The sequence below is a fragment of the Neovison vison genome, chromosome 4 (assembly GCF_020171115.1).
Source record: "Neovison vison isolate M4711 chromosome 4, ASM_NN_V1, whole genome shotgun sequence".
Taxonomy (NCBI): domain Eukaryota; kingdom Metazoa; phylum Chordata; class Mammalia; order Carnivora; family Mustelidae; genus Neogale; species Neogale vison.
Window position 1 is genome coordinate 209,495,649 of NC_058094.1, and position 15,393 is coordinate 209,511,041.

Here is a 15,393-nt window from a genome sequence, read left to right on the forward strand (position 1 = left end):
ACCCGAAGAACCCAGATCCTCTCTAGGGCAAGAGCCAACAACAGGGGAGGAGAGCATCCCAATTCGGGCTGCATTTCCTTACGAGGGGAAGTGGAAGTGATTTGAGCAAGCTAGAACCTCCAGGTTGAAGTTTTCTGCTCTTAGAGGAAATACGATGCCATGGGCTGAGTTAGTATAAGCTATAGACAAATAAAGCAAGTTACACCTTTGCACACTAGAGTCTGTGATTATAACTTTTGTACCCTCTGCTCAAATATTTTCATTTCATCCTCTTGGGGAGAATATTACTGGTATTCGTAAGCTTGTATTTCAGATGAGGAACACATGGTCACGATTTGGAGAGGTTTTAAAGACCACACGAGGCCACATGCATGGAAAGTGGTTGAGGGAGATTTGAACTTGGGTGTGTCTAACTCCAAAATCACTCTGTCATCATTTGTCCAAGTGCGACATGTAACCGCACCTGTAGCAGAGTCCATGGGGAGTCTTTGAATGTTATGGTAGTCGGGTTCCATTCCCAGATTGAAACGGAATCTTTGGGGTGTACCCCACGAATCTGTATGTTTACTATCTGCCCCAGAAGTTGTGAGGTTCCTTAAAGGCTCCAGAAGTTGTGAGGTTCCTTAAAGGCTGAGAACCACCCGCTCTCCTGCCTCTCAGAAAAACACATTTGAGTCTTCCTGGGGACCTTGGGGCTCAGCATCTCTACCCTCTGCTATTATCCATTAGGTCTGAAGGTGGTTATAGCAGTGGGAGGCTGGTCATTCTTCCCAAGGGGCTGCCTTGGCCTTCACCTAAAGTAATGTGGTTGGAGGCCACAGGCATCAATACAAATTCTGGAAATACAAATTCTCAGGCCACCCCAGACCTCCTGAACCCACATCTCTGAGGATGGAGCCCAGGTGATGCTGCAAAAGCACTGCCCTAGAAGCAGGAGTAGCTGGACCTGATGGGTTTCTCAGTAACAACAGTGAAAATAATAAGCTTTCCTAACACTCGCTGTGTGCCAGGCATGGCTGCAAGTGCATTACAGGGTTCAACACATTTCCTCCTCTCAGCTCTAAGAATTAGGACTCTTACTGCCTTGATTTTCAGATAAAGAAGCTCAGGCTCAGGATAGTAGCTAAGGGGCACCCAGCTAACTGAGTGGCAGTGCGTCATGCCCAGAGCCCCTTGGGACTAAGGGCCAGGAACTTGTTCTCACAGCCATGTTGACAAGACTTGTGTGCAGCCAATAGACTCAGGAAATTTGGAGCTGAAACTGCTTTACAGAAGGGGGTTGTCTTGAAAGGCAGCTTTTTCTTTAAAATCCTTCAGTGACTCAATGCCCCCTGTCCCATCCCTACCCCGCCACTGCCAAGGTTCTACATGGCTGGCCCTGGGGACCTCTCCTAATTTGGCTGAACACCTTGCTCATCAGCCCCAACCTCACCAGCCTCCTCTCAGTTCTTTCTCAGCTGGAAGCATTTACACACGATGCTCCTTCTCTTCTGGAACATTCTCTCCTCTCTTCCTCCATATGGCCCACTTTTTAAATTTCTCCCTTCAATATAATTTCCTCACCAGTCCTTCTAGAACCACCCATTAGAAGTGGATCTATTATCCTCTTTTACAAGGCTTTCGTGTATTTCCGGGATTACAATGATAATTAATTGACTTCTGTGTTGTTTTGTCTCTGCCACTAGTTTGGCTGCTCCATGAAGGTAGGGACCATGTTTGGGTTATTCAGCCTCACTCAGCTCCTGTCGGGTGCACAGCAGAAACTCAGTATTTGCGGAGTGTTTCTCCTCCTGGGCCTTTTATAGATTCTTTCTTTGGTTTAGCATCAGGTGACAGAAGCCCACCTTTCTGTGGCTTAATCAGATGGGGGTTTTATTTTTTTCACACACTGAGTCGCATGCAGTGGGCAGACCCGCCCACCTGACTGAACGTGACCTGATGCACGGGAGACAGAAGCCCCTCTGGCCTGCTCCGTTTGGCTACCCTGCCGTCACTTTGACGCCATCATGGGACCGTATTTCAGGCAGGAAGGGCCGGGCCCAGAAATGGGGAGTCCCCAGCCAAGCTGGTTGATCCACGGACTTCCACGACACTCTGTGTCAGGTGCTCACGCTCAGCTGCGAGGGAAGCTGGAAAAGCACCTTACAGCCGAGCACGGTGCTGCCCCAAATAAAATTAGAGTCCTGTTCGTAGGAGAACAGGGAGAACGGGTAGGGAAGGATGGCCAGCAGTCTCCTGAAGCTGCTCTGAAGGGAGAGAAGGTCTGAAGGGGTCTCCGAGTCAGTTTCTTTGCTCTAGTTAAACAAGGGACTGACTTAACATCAAGCCAGAGAACTTTCCAGGGCCCTTTAAGCTTCCGGCCAAACCCCTCATCTGGGGTCTCTGGATCATTGAACTTCTGTGAGGCCCTCCATGAACCTAACGGCTGAGAGGAGACTAAGGCCAGGGGTCTTTCTCCTCTGACTGAGGGGCTCTCCTCAGCAAGCCCAGGAAAGTGGTGGCTGGAGGGGTTTAAGTGTGTCCAATAAAAGCTCAAGCCTTAAACATGCAAGTTTTAGAGATACCACAGAATCATCTCTTTCTCGTAAGATCTGAACTTTTTTTTCTTTTTTTGTTTTTTATTTCTTAGGTATATAATGCTAAACAGGAGTTCAGTTTTTCTACATTCTGCTTGGGTTTTTTTTTTTTTTTTTTCCTTTCCCTTTCCAACAAACTGCTCTTTTTAGGTATGTTTTTTCATCCTTTTCACCAGTAAAATTTATGAGCATTTATTTAAAAGAAAAAAACATTGGAAAAACTGAAGAGAGAAAGAGTGATTATACATATGGAAAGCTATAAAGAGCCACAGTGAATGTGTTGCGGTTATTGCTTTCTTAAAAAAACAAGCCAGGCAGGCGGTTTGGAACCTGAAAGAGTCCTGTGTGAGGGCAGGCGGGCGGCAGAGGCTGAGAGTGATGGACGCGTGGCCGGGGGCCAGGGAGTCCAGTGAGGAGCCGTTAGCTGCCTCCACCCCAGCCCCCCTCCCTCCTCCGTCTCCCCTCTGACCGCCCCAGACAGGCCCGGAGAGAAAATGACTTGACCGAAAACATAAAATTAAATTTAAAAAAGCTTCTTCAGAAAAATAAGATGGCCCGGACAGCCGCTGACTACGGGTGGAGGGAATCTAGGGATGGTCAGCCTGTCAGGGCCTCACCCTCTGGTGAAGTCACACCACATCTTGAGTTTGGGTTGCGGGGGGACATGTCATATTCTTCTGGGGACGGGGGTGTCCTGAAGGACAACTTTAACCTGTTTAGCCTTCGAATGTTCTGTCCCAAGCATCTGGGATCATCCTTGGGAATGATATCATGTCTGCAAATCCATTCTTTTGGCTTGTCCCTCGGTTGCCTCTGGCCCTTGCCATTCCCCCTGCCCCACAGGGTCTGCCGTTGGCCTCCTAACCAGCTTTGCCACGCTCTGTGGCTCCCCATCCACCCTCCCTTCCTTCTTCCACCTCCCTCAATGCCCCCAGTGCCTAGCTAAGACCTCAAGGTAACATTTCACTAATTTTTACTTGGAGATACAGGAGGGAAATACAATGTAGAAAGTAAATCACTTCCGCAGGAAGCTGGCTTTGGAGTCAGTCTGGGTCCCTTTGTGAGACAACCCCTTCCTACAGCCTTCACTCTCCTTAGCCTTCTGCCTGTTCCCACGTTGTTTCTCCCCCTCCCCCATTTCCTCTTTTACATTATGGGACATTCCTGCTTAGATCTTCTCTCTTCCGTCTCTGTTCTGAGACTTGGGCTCTGACTTGACATTTCCTAAAGGCCCACTGGAGTGTTTCTCTCTTCAGGTTACAAATTCTACCTCCTTTCCAGACACAAGCCCCAGCAGCCCCTTTAAAGGAATAGTTCTGCAACTTCCAAGCAAACAAACAATAGCCTCTACCGGGCACCCAGTTAATGAAAGAAAAGCTCAAGGAGGCTGCTGTCAGGGCCTCCCCACCCCGCCCCCCCAGCCTTCCAGGAAGCCCCCAGAGCCTGCAACCCCCCACCACAGCCTCAGCAGTCAGAGGCCCCTCTCAACCCGCAGGCTCCTGGGAACACTCACCCATCACAAGCCCCAGGGCCCCCGTGGCTCTACTCTGATCTGCCCACAAACCTGGGGAAGGCTCTTTGTACTCTGCACAGACCTGTCACCAAGGCTGTGATTTGTTTGGGGGTAAAATATACGAATGTCCTAGAATCATAACGTGTCACTGCTGGAAGAGATCATTCTGTCCACATTCTGTAGGACAGAATTGTGAAGGAAACTGAGGCTCCGGGACCTCCCCGAATGATATAATGGGTTTTGTGGCCATCTACTCCTGGGCAGCATTCCCTCCCCCGTTTGCTCTCTCCTGAAGTTGGAGAATGTCTCTGTGTGAGCTGTGTACTTTCTTCAGGCACACGTGACAGAAAGCCAACTTGATAAAGCCAGAGGGGTAAGAAATGGAATTAGTTAGCTCATCTCTAGAGCTGCGGTGGGGGTGGGGACAGCCGAGTCACCTGTCCTCAGAGTTGGGAAGGGTGGGCCCAGGGGAAGACACAGGTGTTATTTATCAAAAGGAGGAGGGTGCTGGGCAGGGGAAATGAGGAGATGGCCATTATAGTCCACCACCTCGCTGCCTCAGGTTCTCACAGACTTCTCTTCCCATATGCACAACTGTACCCCAGACAGCATTAAACACACTTGCCAAAGCGAGACAGCTGAAATCTCATGCAGCTGTCATCCAGTCAAAATTTGACAATTTTGACTGTGCCCATGTGTGCTATCTGCAAGGATATCCCTTCTCCATTGTCCTCCTTTGATTCCTAATATGGACATGGACTGACTTTCCTGCCTTTTTAACAAAACTTTTTCTAGGTTTTAGTTTAGGGATCTTTAAGCATTGTCTTAGAAACTCTGTTTACCATACTTGGGCACTCTCTGGCAACAGGGCTGCCACGAATAGTTGTCCAAGTTGTGCACTGCACTAAAACATTCTGCTGAGAGGATGAGGAACTGTCTGCTCAGAGGGAGAAGGATGCACTTTTCTCATAAAGTCTCCCCTAGGCTAAAATTGTATTGTCCTCTCACAACACGAGCACTTTAAAAGCTTAGTAAGGGGGTGCCTGGGTGGCTTGCTCAGTTGGTTGGGAGTCTGACTCTTGATTTTGGGTTAAGTCATGATCTCGTGGTTGTGGAATGGAGCCTCACATTGGGTTCTGTGCTTAGTGCAGAGTTTGCTTGTCCCTCTCCCTTTGCTCTGCCCCCCACCCCATGGCTCCCAGTTTCTTTTTCTCTTAAAAAAAATAAATAAAATCTTAAAAAGCATAATAAAAGCTTAGCAAGGGCATTACTTAGAATGCTTTGTTCAGACTTAGTGCTTTTTACAGTTAATAAAAAAGAAACATATATTCTTTCATATTATATAGTCCAAAGGTGAGGCAACAGACTTCACAACCAGGGAAAGTTGTCTCCTTCTCAAGTGTGGAAAAAACATTTTCTAGAAACTTCCTTGCTTGCTTCCCTTCACGTCTCATTGGCCAAACTGGGTCAAATGCCTACCCTTAAATCAGTTACTTGCAAAAGACAATGGGATTCCTCAATTGTCTTAAGCTAATCTTGGAATTTATCTCTGAGTTGGGAAGGGGGTGACTTTACCTGCACCGAATCTAGGTTTGTTCCTCGAAGAAGAAGGGAGGGACACTGGACTCTACTCCATGTGGCTACAGCAGGCCTTCCTCTGTTTGCATTCAGGCCTTTGACCTGTGCCCTTTCCTTGACTCTGAATGCCAGGCTGGTGGCTTCTTTCTTATGCTACTAGGTCCTGATGTTCTTCATATACCCCCTGTTTTCCACATAATGGCCTCCATCTTTGCTCCTGCTTTGGACCAATGTGAAAGAAGCTCCCATGGAAAGGCAGAGCCGTGGCCTTCTGCTCCTGGTTCCATTCTAGCAGCTAGTCTTCATGAAGAGACTATTTTCGGCTTCCTGAGGGGCTTTGGAGGGACCCAGGGAATTAGGCCTAGCCTCCACCTGAGACCCAAAGTCCTCTCCTGTTGTGTTTTCAGCTTCCTGCCAGACTGCCCCTAATTTTAGCTTAGCATTGAGTTAATCTTTTCCAACCTTGCAAGAGAATAGATTATGTGACTCTTGGCCACCTTAGGTTGCTGGCTAGAAGCTTCAAGAGGCCTGCTTGGTGGGGCTGACCCTCTCCCCACATGCCCCATCATCCCCTTTTCACCAGTGGACTTGTCTTTTCTGGAAGGAATTCACAGAAAGCTCAAGAAATACCCAACACCCCCAACATGTGTAGAGTGCATGAAACTTATAGGATACCTTTAGATTTAGAAACACATAAAGAAATACTGTTTTCATAGTATTTCTAAAATACTGTTTTCAAGAAATACTGTTTTCAAGGGTCTACAGAACATTTCTTCTTGCTGGGGGACATACTGGAAAACGCGAGAACACTGTAGGTCACTAAGAGTTGAGGGAGAATATGAGGGATGGCTAAAACACAGTTCCTGGTCTGAGGAAACTTACAGTCTCACTGGGGAAACACTCATTAAGGAGGAGTAAATGAGAGTGTGTTCAAGCACTGCCTAGAGTCATGAAACACCCATTCCTTTCTGTGTCTGGTAAAATCCTGTCATTAAGACTCAGGTCAAATGTCACCTTCTTGGTAAAGTCTTCCCTGGATGCTGAGTATGGGCCCATAGCCTGGAGTCCGCAGCCCTCCAGGGACTTCTCACGCACAGCAGAGAAAATGCCCCATTCAGGTCTCCCACAGGGAGGAAGGCATCCCCAGTGGGTCCTTTGTTCATGTAATTCTGTCTCGGTGATGGCTTCTTGTAAGACCTGTTGGAGAACCGACACGTTGGTTGGTTACTTCTGTCTTCCGCATGAGTCCGTGGGCTCTCTGAGATCAGGGACAAGTCAGTGGGAGCTGAATTGACCGAGGGCCTCACCCCTGTCTTGTGATGTGGCCACATATCCCACAGGCTGACCCTAGCCATTGACTGGTGTTCCTGTGGGATGCAGAACTCCCCTGACTCAAAGATTTTGTGTCAGCTTGGCTGAAACGTTCTCAGAATGGCTCCTGTCTGAGCTTCTCCTGCCCAATCTCCTCTCCTCCCCCCTTTGCTTCCTCCCTCCTTCCCCTCTTCTCCCCTTTTCTCTCTTTCTCCTTCCCCATCTCTTCCCTCCTCTCTCCCCAACCCCCCTCCCCTTCCTTCCCCGCCTCTTCTCTCAGGGGTCAGCCCCGTAGCTTGGTGTGAAGGCTCTCCTGCTTTCTCCTGTTCTCTCTCCTTTATCCTTCATGGGCAGTTTTCCCCACGACTCTCCTGCATGTCTAATCCTGTCTTGGAGACAGCTTCTTGGAGGACCCCAAGAGAACACAAGTTAGTTGGTTACCTCTGTTGCCTCCACTACACTGTGAGTTCGCTGAGATCAGGGACGATGTGCCTTGGGCATCATCTCAGGGGAGAGCGCAGTGCTTGGCCTGAAGAATGAATACGCAAGGGGGTTAGCATTCAGAGAAGGGGCAAATACTGGAGAAAGAAGCCAGAGGAAGCTTCAGGGAGGAAGTAGGTCTTGTCTGGGGCCTGGAGGTCAGGCAAGGTGGCTGGAGAGGAAAGAAACAGTCTTCATGGAGTCTCCATATCTGCTGGGGAGGGGGGCGGGGGGTGTCCAGTGTGCTATTATTGTCTGCTTGGACCTGGGCTCAGGACAGAGTGGGGACTGGCCAGGTAGGGGGTGGGATAGGGAAGCAGAGGGAACAGATGGAAACCAGAAAGCGCCACCTTGGCTGTTGTCAGTGTCCAAGCCTGAGGCCCTGACATAGAGCAGGGCCCCCAGATGGTGCCGGGTAGCCCCTGGGGGCCCCTGTGGATTAGGGCGGATTTGTGTGAGATGTTTCCGAGGTGAGATCAGCGTCCAGAGCCAGAATCAATTCCCCCCTGTGAGTTCCACTTTCTGCTGGACACTATGCAGTCCCAACACGGGTCTGGCCCTGCTTCCCACCACCACGCTTTCTACTCAGATGACATCTGGTTGTCGTTCCCATCAAGGGAAGCCCTGATCCTGAGCCCTAGAGCAGTGGGGGTGGGGGCCAACACAGGCGAAAGTCAGGTTCCTGCCCCAACTGCTGCTGCTCTGGCTGCCCACAAGACCATCGAGGCTGGGAGGAGTGGGGCTGGGAAGTGCCCTTCAGGGGACCGTACCCGAGAAGGCAATGTGCCTAGCCCCGGGGAGGGGCAGCCCCAGACCAAGCCAGCAGATGACGGAGCGGGGTGTGGGCAGAGAGCCCCAGCTTACTCTGCCACAGGAACAGAGGGGCTGGCACTTAGGAACATGGGGGAAGGGGACACCTCCTGTGAGGCTTCAGCTGGTGTGGCCACTGTGGAATCCTGGCTCCTTCTCCACTGCCCGGTCGGCAAACAGGACTGAGGCCCAGGTGCAGGGCCTGAGGGGCAGACCTGGGGCAATGGGCAAGCCAGGGCCCAGCTGGGAAGCCTCAGGCCCCAGCTGACTCTCAGGCCCAGGTGGGCACTTCACAGCCAAGGGCTTGAGGCCTAGCTTATCTCCCCAGCTGCCCAGTTCCCTGCCACTTTATCAGGGAGGGTGATAAAGTGTCAGAGCTCAGGACTCCCTTCCTCCCCACACCGTGGGACTCAGCCCAGGTGCCAGCGGGAAAACTAGCCTTGGGCATGGCCAGAAGACATCTGACCTGGGAGAGTTTAAAAGGCCCCAGGACCTTCTCTGAGACTCAGTTGATGTTCTCAGTTGGCTGCAGCATGAGGGGGCTGCTGGTTTTGAGTGTGTTGCTAGGGGCTGTGCTTGGCAAAGAGGACTTTTCGGGGTAAGAGGATGGCGAGAAGGGGTTGCTCACGCAGGAGAAGGGAGGACTCAGCCCCGGGCCAGCATCTGGAGGTGACAGATGGGCTGACTTCTGGGAAGACTCCAGAGAGGCACAGACTCATACACCCCGGGAGGCAGGCTGACCAGGGGCCTGGGCTGAGAAGGGGCCTGGGCCCTCATGGAGAAATCCGAGCTTGAAGGAGTTTTTAGGAGAGGAGGTGGGAGGAAGCCTGGCTAGCTCTGGAGAGAAAAATAGAGTCTAAAGAGGGATGAGGATAGTAGCTGTGTCCAGAAGTTTCCAAGGATCCTAGGCCTTGCATTGCTAAGACCCCTCATGCTTTCTCCTGCTCAGCCAGAGGATCGGGGCCCAGCCCGGGGATTCCAGGCTGCTCCATGCCCCCCGCCTCCCACCTGGGGAGGGTGAATGGCCAGTCCCAGTGGCTCAGGCCCTTCATCTTCCCTCCCGCTCTGCCCAGGCACCAGGTGCTCCGACTCTCCACTGCTGATGCAGCCCAGGTAGAGAAGGTGAAGGAGCTGGAGGACCTGGAGCACCTGCAGGTCAGAAGGAGGGAGGGGGGCCCCCCCGAGGCCCCCTGGTTCCTCTCAGGCCAGCCAATCCACCCCAGGGTGCCACCCTCCCCTGGGGCCCCCCAGGTCCTGGGCCTTCTCTCCTCACCACCCAGAAAGGACCCACAGGACAGATCCCTATTAGGAAATGACTCAGTCCTCACCTCCCCCTGTTCCAGAGTCTCGCTGCGTTCGAGGATCTGAACAAAGCGGGGGGGCCCCCTTTCCGGCCCTTCTCTCTGTCTTGCGGTCTGGAAGCCCCTCCACTGTGCTTCCTGGGCCATCTCCCTGACCACAGTGGACTCAGTCTGATGCCCTCAGTTTCCCCTTTCGTCCCCTGCCCTTAACAGCCATGCCGCAGCCACAGTCATAGGGGATGTTCTGGCCCAACCTCCCCTCCCGGGTGGACCCCTCCCCAGCTTGCCGTGACCATGCCCGCTCTTGTCCCCCCCCAGCTGGACTTCTGGCGGGGCCCTGCCCAGCCTGGCTCCCCCATCGACGTCCGAGTGCCCTTCCGCAGCATCCAGGCCGTCAAAATCTTCCTGGAGGCCCACGGCATCGGGTACACGACCATGATCGAGGACGTGCAGGCTCTGCTGGACGAGGAGCAGGAGCAGATGTTCGCCTTCCAGGCCCGAGCCCGCTCCTCAGACACCTTCAACTACGCCACCTACCACACCCTGGAGGAGGTGAGGGAGCCCTGGGTCACTCAGCACAAGCACCGAGCTCTGCTTCAGGCTGGCAGAACGTGGCCCACCTGGGTGGGCGTGGCACCTGCTGGGTCTCCAGGCGGCCCTGCGGGGGGGCTGGGGGGCCCGGGGTGGTGGGTCGCCGAGATGGTCGGGCTTGCAGCTGGCGGGCTAATGGGGCCACTCCGTCCGGGAGGCAGCCAGGTGCCTGGCAGCCGCTCCAGCTGGTCTCCCCTTCTCTCCCCTCTCAGATCTATGGCTTCATGGATATGCTGGTGGCCGAGCACCCGCAGCTGGTCAGCAAGCTCCAGATTGGCAACAGCTACGAAGGGCGTCCCATCTACGTGCTGAAGGTAACGGGCACCTGCTTGAGAACGGGCAGCCACCCGTGTGGTGAGCCACGGTCACGGAGAACGCCCCGTGACATGAACGCCCCGTGTGGACATTGGGGAAGGATGGAATTTCTATGCTGGTCTAGCTGTAGGCATACCTGTGCGCACCCAGTTCTTAAATTTTTAAGGGACCCACGTATTTTCAATCAAGTGTCACATTGCGGGAAGTAACCCAGCGTCAGGGGAGTCCAGAGAAAACATTTTGTTTGGGATAACCCACAGAGGACTGTGTATGGGCAGCAGAGGGCAGGGCCCAGGGTGCCGGCTGAGGCCTATTCGCCCCAAGGCTGGTATGAAGGCTGGAGGCCGCGTCCTGCTGGATTCCTGTCCTGACACCCCCACACCTCACCTGAGCGACGGCCCCACACACGGAGCCTCCACCTGACATACCCGGGGAGCAGAGGGCCTCCGGGCCGGGGTTTGCTCCCCTTCAAGGAGCCAAGACAGGATTCTAGCTGCATCTCTCCGTTCTTCTTGTCCAGTTCAGCACTGGGGGAGAAAACCGTCCTGCCATCTGGATCGACACAGGCATCCATTCCCGGGAGTGGGTCACCCAGGCCAGCGGGGTCTGGTTTGCAAAGAAGGTGAGCCTCGGGCACTGAGTGGGGCCCTGGCCTGGTGGGGCTGTGGTCAAGAGGCCCGCAGGAGCCCTGGCCTCCCCGGCTCACCCGGAAGCAGTGAGGCAGATGGAGCAGGTGTTCGCTGCCTCCGCGTGGTGGACAGTTGGCCTGACCTGCCCCGCCTGTCTGTCCCCGAACTCCCCACCAGATCACACAGGACTATGGCCAGGACTCCACTCTCACTGCCATTCTTGACTCCATGGATATCCTCCTGGAGATTGTCACCAACCCTGATGGTTTTGCCTTCACCCACAGCAAGGTACAGGCCTTGTCCCATTCTCGGGTGGGAAACAGGGTGGGCCTCTGGCCTCTGAGCCCCATGAACTACTCACCCCTAATCTCAACCCCCAGCAGTCAAGGGAGGGGCAGATAGCCTTGTCCTCCCAGACCAGGGCTCTGATCCTTGGCATTCTGGACACTTGGGGCAGAGAGTTCTTTGTGTGGGGGGCTGTCCTGAGCGTGCAAAGTGTTTAGCAACAACCCGACCTAAGACTCAGGAAACACTAGGAGCAACCCCGCCATTGAGAGAGCCAAAAATGTCTTCAGACTTTGCCAAATGTCCTGGTATTGTCCCCGGGGGAGACCCACTGCCCTGGACCTCATTTCCTAGCTTCATGTTATTTTATGGCGGGTGTATCACGCTACCAGTCCAGTGGGGGTGGGGCGGGGGGTGCACCTGGTGCCTTCCTTCCCACAGGTAGAACCCTCTGGCCAAATGCCGTCTACTGTAGCCACTGTCCTCTTTCCACCAAGAGCCGCCTTTGCAGACCTTCCTGACAAGCCATGGAAAAGGGTTTCTGACACATGCTGTGTCCACACCTCTGCTATAGACGGTGACAGACAAGTGTCTAATTCCTTCCCCAGAATCGCATGTGGCGCAAGACTCGGTCCCTCACGGCAGGCTCCTCCTGTGTTGGAGTGGACCCCAACCGGAACTGGGATGCTGGCTTTGGGAGTAAGGCCCCATGGGATTTGGAAGCAGGGATGGGAAACCCAGAGCGGCTCCTTACTCTCCTGTGTCCTGTTTCCCCCACCTCTTTCCTGCCCCAGCAGCGAGGGCGGAGTTGAAGGGGGGAATATCAGTGTCTCCTCTGAGGCTCAGTGAGATTTTCTTGCGCCTTGTTTCTAGAAACAAATCTGCCCTCAATGGAATTAAGACCTGAAACCCATGTAGGGATTTTCTAGGGTAACTTTAACTCCTTCTCTATGTGGTCCCTTCACTACAAGAATGGGTCTAGGGGTGCCTGGATGGCTCAGTGGGTTAGGCATCTGCCTTTGGCTCAAGTCATGATCCTGGGGTCCTAGGATTGAGCCGGGTGCCAGTCACGTTGGGCTCCATGCTCAGTGGAGAGCCTGCTTCTCTCTCTCCCTCTGTGGCTCCCCCTGCTTATGCTTGCTCTCTCTCTCTGTCAAATAAATAAGATCTTAAGGGAAAAAAAAAATGGGTCTTGTTTGAGACCCTCCCAGGGAAGGAGGTTCTGCCCATGTTACCTATGCCTGGCTGGGGAGGGAGGGAGAGCCTCCCGGTTATAAAAGGCCTTTGGACTTTCCTTAATCCCAGAGTGTGGGTGAACCCTCCTGCTTTCCGCCTCATTCCTACTTCCATGCAGAGAACTTGAGGTTGTGGACGCCACGCTGCTTGGCCATAAGGAATGCCAGCTAACCCCCTTCCTCTCCCACAGTGGCCGGAGCCAGCAGCAACCCGTGCTCGGAGACTTACCATGGCAAGTTTGCCAATTCCGAAGTGGAGGTCAAGTCCATCGTGGACTTTGTGAAGAATCACGGCAACATCAAGGCCTTCATCTCCATCCACAGCTACTCCCAGCTCCTCCTGTATCCCTACGGCTACAAAGCAGAGGCAGCCCCCGACCGGGATGAGCTGGTGTGTGCCCATCCCCTGCTTGCCCTCCGGTGCCTAGCACCCCTTTCTCCCATGGAGCCCTGATGGCTTAGGAAGACCTGCAAGGAAGACTAGCCTCATTTTTTGCCTGGGAAACTGAGGCACAGAGGGGTTGAGTCACTCCAGTCACATGACCGAGCAGGGGGTAGGGCTAGACTTGGAGCTGGTACCAGAAGTTCAGTCTGGAGCTGCAGTGTGACCAAAGGGCAGAGACTGAAGTGCCAGCCAGACATCCCATGGGGTTAGAGAGCCATGGGGCTGCCGAAATCCTGAGCTCTGCTGGGCCACTTCCCAGCTGAAAGTTGGGCTACCCGGGCCCTGCTGTTCTGGCCTGTTGTTGCTGGCCATAACAGCTGGTATTGCTCGGCATTTTCTCCAGGATCAGCTGGCCAAGTCTGCTGTGACAGCCCTCGCCTCTCTATATGGGACCAAGTTCAAGTATGGCAGCATCATCAAAGCAATTTGTAAGTGGGTGCATGGTCTCTGGGGTGACACCAGGTGCCAGCTTAGCTGGTGTTTCCTGCCTGAGGTCCTGTCCCTCCTGGAGGAGGTGCCCAGGAGTGCCTAGATCTGGGTGCATGGGCCAGGAGAACAGTTCTCGGCCGTGCCTCGGTGGGCAGCAGGGCCCTTTTCTGACAGGAACTCTGCTTTCTTTGATATCTTCAGACAAGCATATCAGCTCCTTTGAGCACCTTTGTCCCCTTGTTTTAGGTTAAGTCCAGCTTTATGGAGGAGGTGGAGGGTTCGGCTGGCATTTCTGTATCACCAAGAAATTCAGCTTAAAAATATACTCCTCCTCCTATGCCTTTCAATTTAAAGATGATATCTTATATCTTATCTATCCCCAGCTTACTTGTACCTGTAATGCCCCTGGGAGGAGCACTGCTACATCAAAATGGAATAACGTCAGCAAATTTTATTGAGCACCTACTATGCCTTGGTTTCTGTGCTTGGGAAACAGTTGGGAATAAGCAAAGTTCAGGAACTGTACATTCTAGTGGAGGAGAGTGACGATAAACATGAAGAAGTAAATGATACAGTATGTTAGGTGGTGAAAGTTAGGGACAAAAAGAGAAACTAGAACAGGGTAAGGGGAATCAGGGATACGGGGCATGGAAGTTGGGGAGGTGGGTAGAAGAATAGGTCTCATTTAGTAAAAACTGGGCAAATGTTGAAGGAAAATGAGGAAGGGAGCCAAGAGGCTATCTGGGGAAGAGACTTCTGGGCAGAGGAATCTTCTAGAACAAAGGCTCTACCCTGTTATCTGGACTGGCATGTTGGGGAAATAGTGGGAACAACAAGGAGCCCCATGTGATGGCAGTGGGGTGAGAGGGCTCAGAGTCATAGGGGCCGGGTGGGGTGGGGCCAGATCCCTTAGGGCCCTGAGGAATGCAATAGGTTTGCTGGCTGACAAGAGGCAGGGGACAGGGACAGAGATGAGAGGGCTGTACACACCCCTCACATACCTTCTGCTCAGGGTGCCAGGTGTTAGCCAGTGAGTGGGCTCCAGTCTTCACTCAGGCTGGCCTTACTTTTGGATTCCAGGCTCTGTTTGGAAGCGGTTGCAAACTGTATCAAAGTTTTTTGGCTTCCTTCAGTGCTGTCAACTTACATTCTGATATGCAGCTGCCTCCTGCACCCCGGCCCGATTTGAAACAGCTCATTACCCTCTGTTCACTGCAAATCTGGGCCAAGTTTCTTGCACAAAGTCAGTCAGGGGGCTTTCACTTTGCCTCTGGCTCTTTGCACTTTCTCCTGCAGACCAGAGCCCCAGGGAACAAATCCTGGTTGCCCAAGTGGGTAACTCTGGTATATTTGGAGGTTTGACCAAAGCAGCTGCTGGAGGGGGTGGTATTCAGTGGGGTTTTCGCAATTGCGAGAATTTTCTTGCAACCCCCGTGTAGGAGAATCTCTGCTGGTCCCTCTGTCTGGGCCTCTTGAGCTTAGAGCTGTTGGGGAAGCTTCTGGGAGGAAGCCAGGCGGCTTGGTCAATGCAGGCCCCAGCAGACGTTAACTCCGATGAACCCTGCGTGAGGTTCTGGGCTTTAGACCAGTGGGCCCGGCCCATATTAATGTGTCAAAAGTGATTGAACTTTGCTCTCTGGCATCTGCTCCTGCCCCAGACCAAGCCAGTGGAAGCACCATTGACTGGACCTACAGCCAGGGCATCAAGTACTCCTTCACCTTCGAGCTCCGGGACACGGGGCGCTACGGCTTCCTGCTGCCGGCCTCCCAGATCGTCCCCACGGCCCAGGAGACGTGGCTGGCGCTCCGGACCATCATGGAGCACACCCTGCAGCACCCCTACTGAACTGACCCTTCGGCACCTTCCTCTTCCTCCTCCCTGCCTGCCCCTGCCC

General features: G+C 53.3%; 1 protein-coding gene and 1 long non-coding RNA gene across 2 annotated transcripts; one reads left to right on the plus strand and one right to left on the minus strand.

Moving 5' to 3' along the window:
- Positions 1 to 6,369: 6,369 nt before the first annotated feature.
- Positions 6,370 to 12,941, minus strand: LOC122905070. Its single transcript, XR_006384310.1, has 3 exons — positions 12,854 to 12,941; positions 7,420 to 7,507; positions 6,370 to 6,864 (listed from the first exon to the last, which is right to left on the minus strand). It is a non-coding gene; the product is annotated as an uncharacterized LOC122905070 (long non-coding RNA).
- On the plus strand, positions 8,802 to 15,386 carry CPA1 (carboxypeptidase A1). Its single transcript, XM_044246571.1, has 10 exons — positions 8,802 to 8,866; positions 9,342 to 9,423; positions 9,888 to 10,121; positions 10,373 to 10,474; positions 10,996 to 11,097; positions 11,282 to 11,392; positions 11,998 to 12,088; positions 12,816 to 13,015; positions 13,413 to 13,497; positions 15,157 to 15,386. Exons 1-10 carry the CDS (start codon positions 8,802 to 8,804, stop codon positions 15,342 to 15,344), a joined length of 1,260 nt encoding a protein of 419 aa, XP_044102506.1. The 3' UTR covers positions 15,345 to 15,386.
- The last annotated feature ends 7 nt before the right edge of the window (positions 15,387 to 15,393 follow it).

Bases quoted from the DNA above. Each gene is read 5' to 3' on its own strand.
- CPA1 (XM_044246571.1), top strand. From the start codon at position 8,802: ATGAGGGGGCTGCTGGTTTTGAGTGTGTTGCTAGGGGCTGTGCTTGGC. The intron at 8,867-9,341 runs GTAAGAGGATGG...CGCTCTGCCCAG, and splicing joins GGCAAAGAGGACTTTTCGGG to GCACCAGGTGCTCCGACTCT. The intron at 13,498-15,156 runs GTAAGTGGGTGC...CTCCTGCCCCAG, and splicing joins CAGCATCATCAAAGCAATTT to ACCAAGCCAGTGGAAGCACC.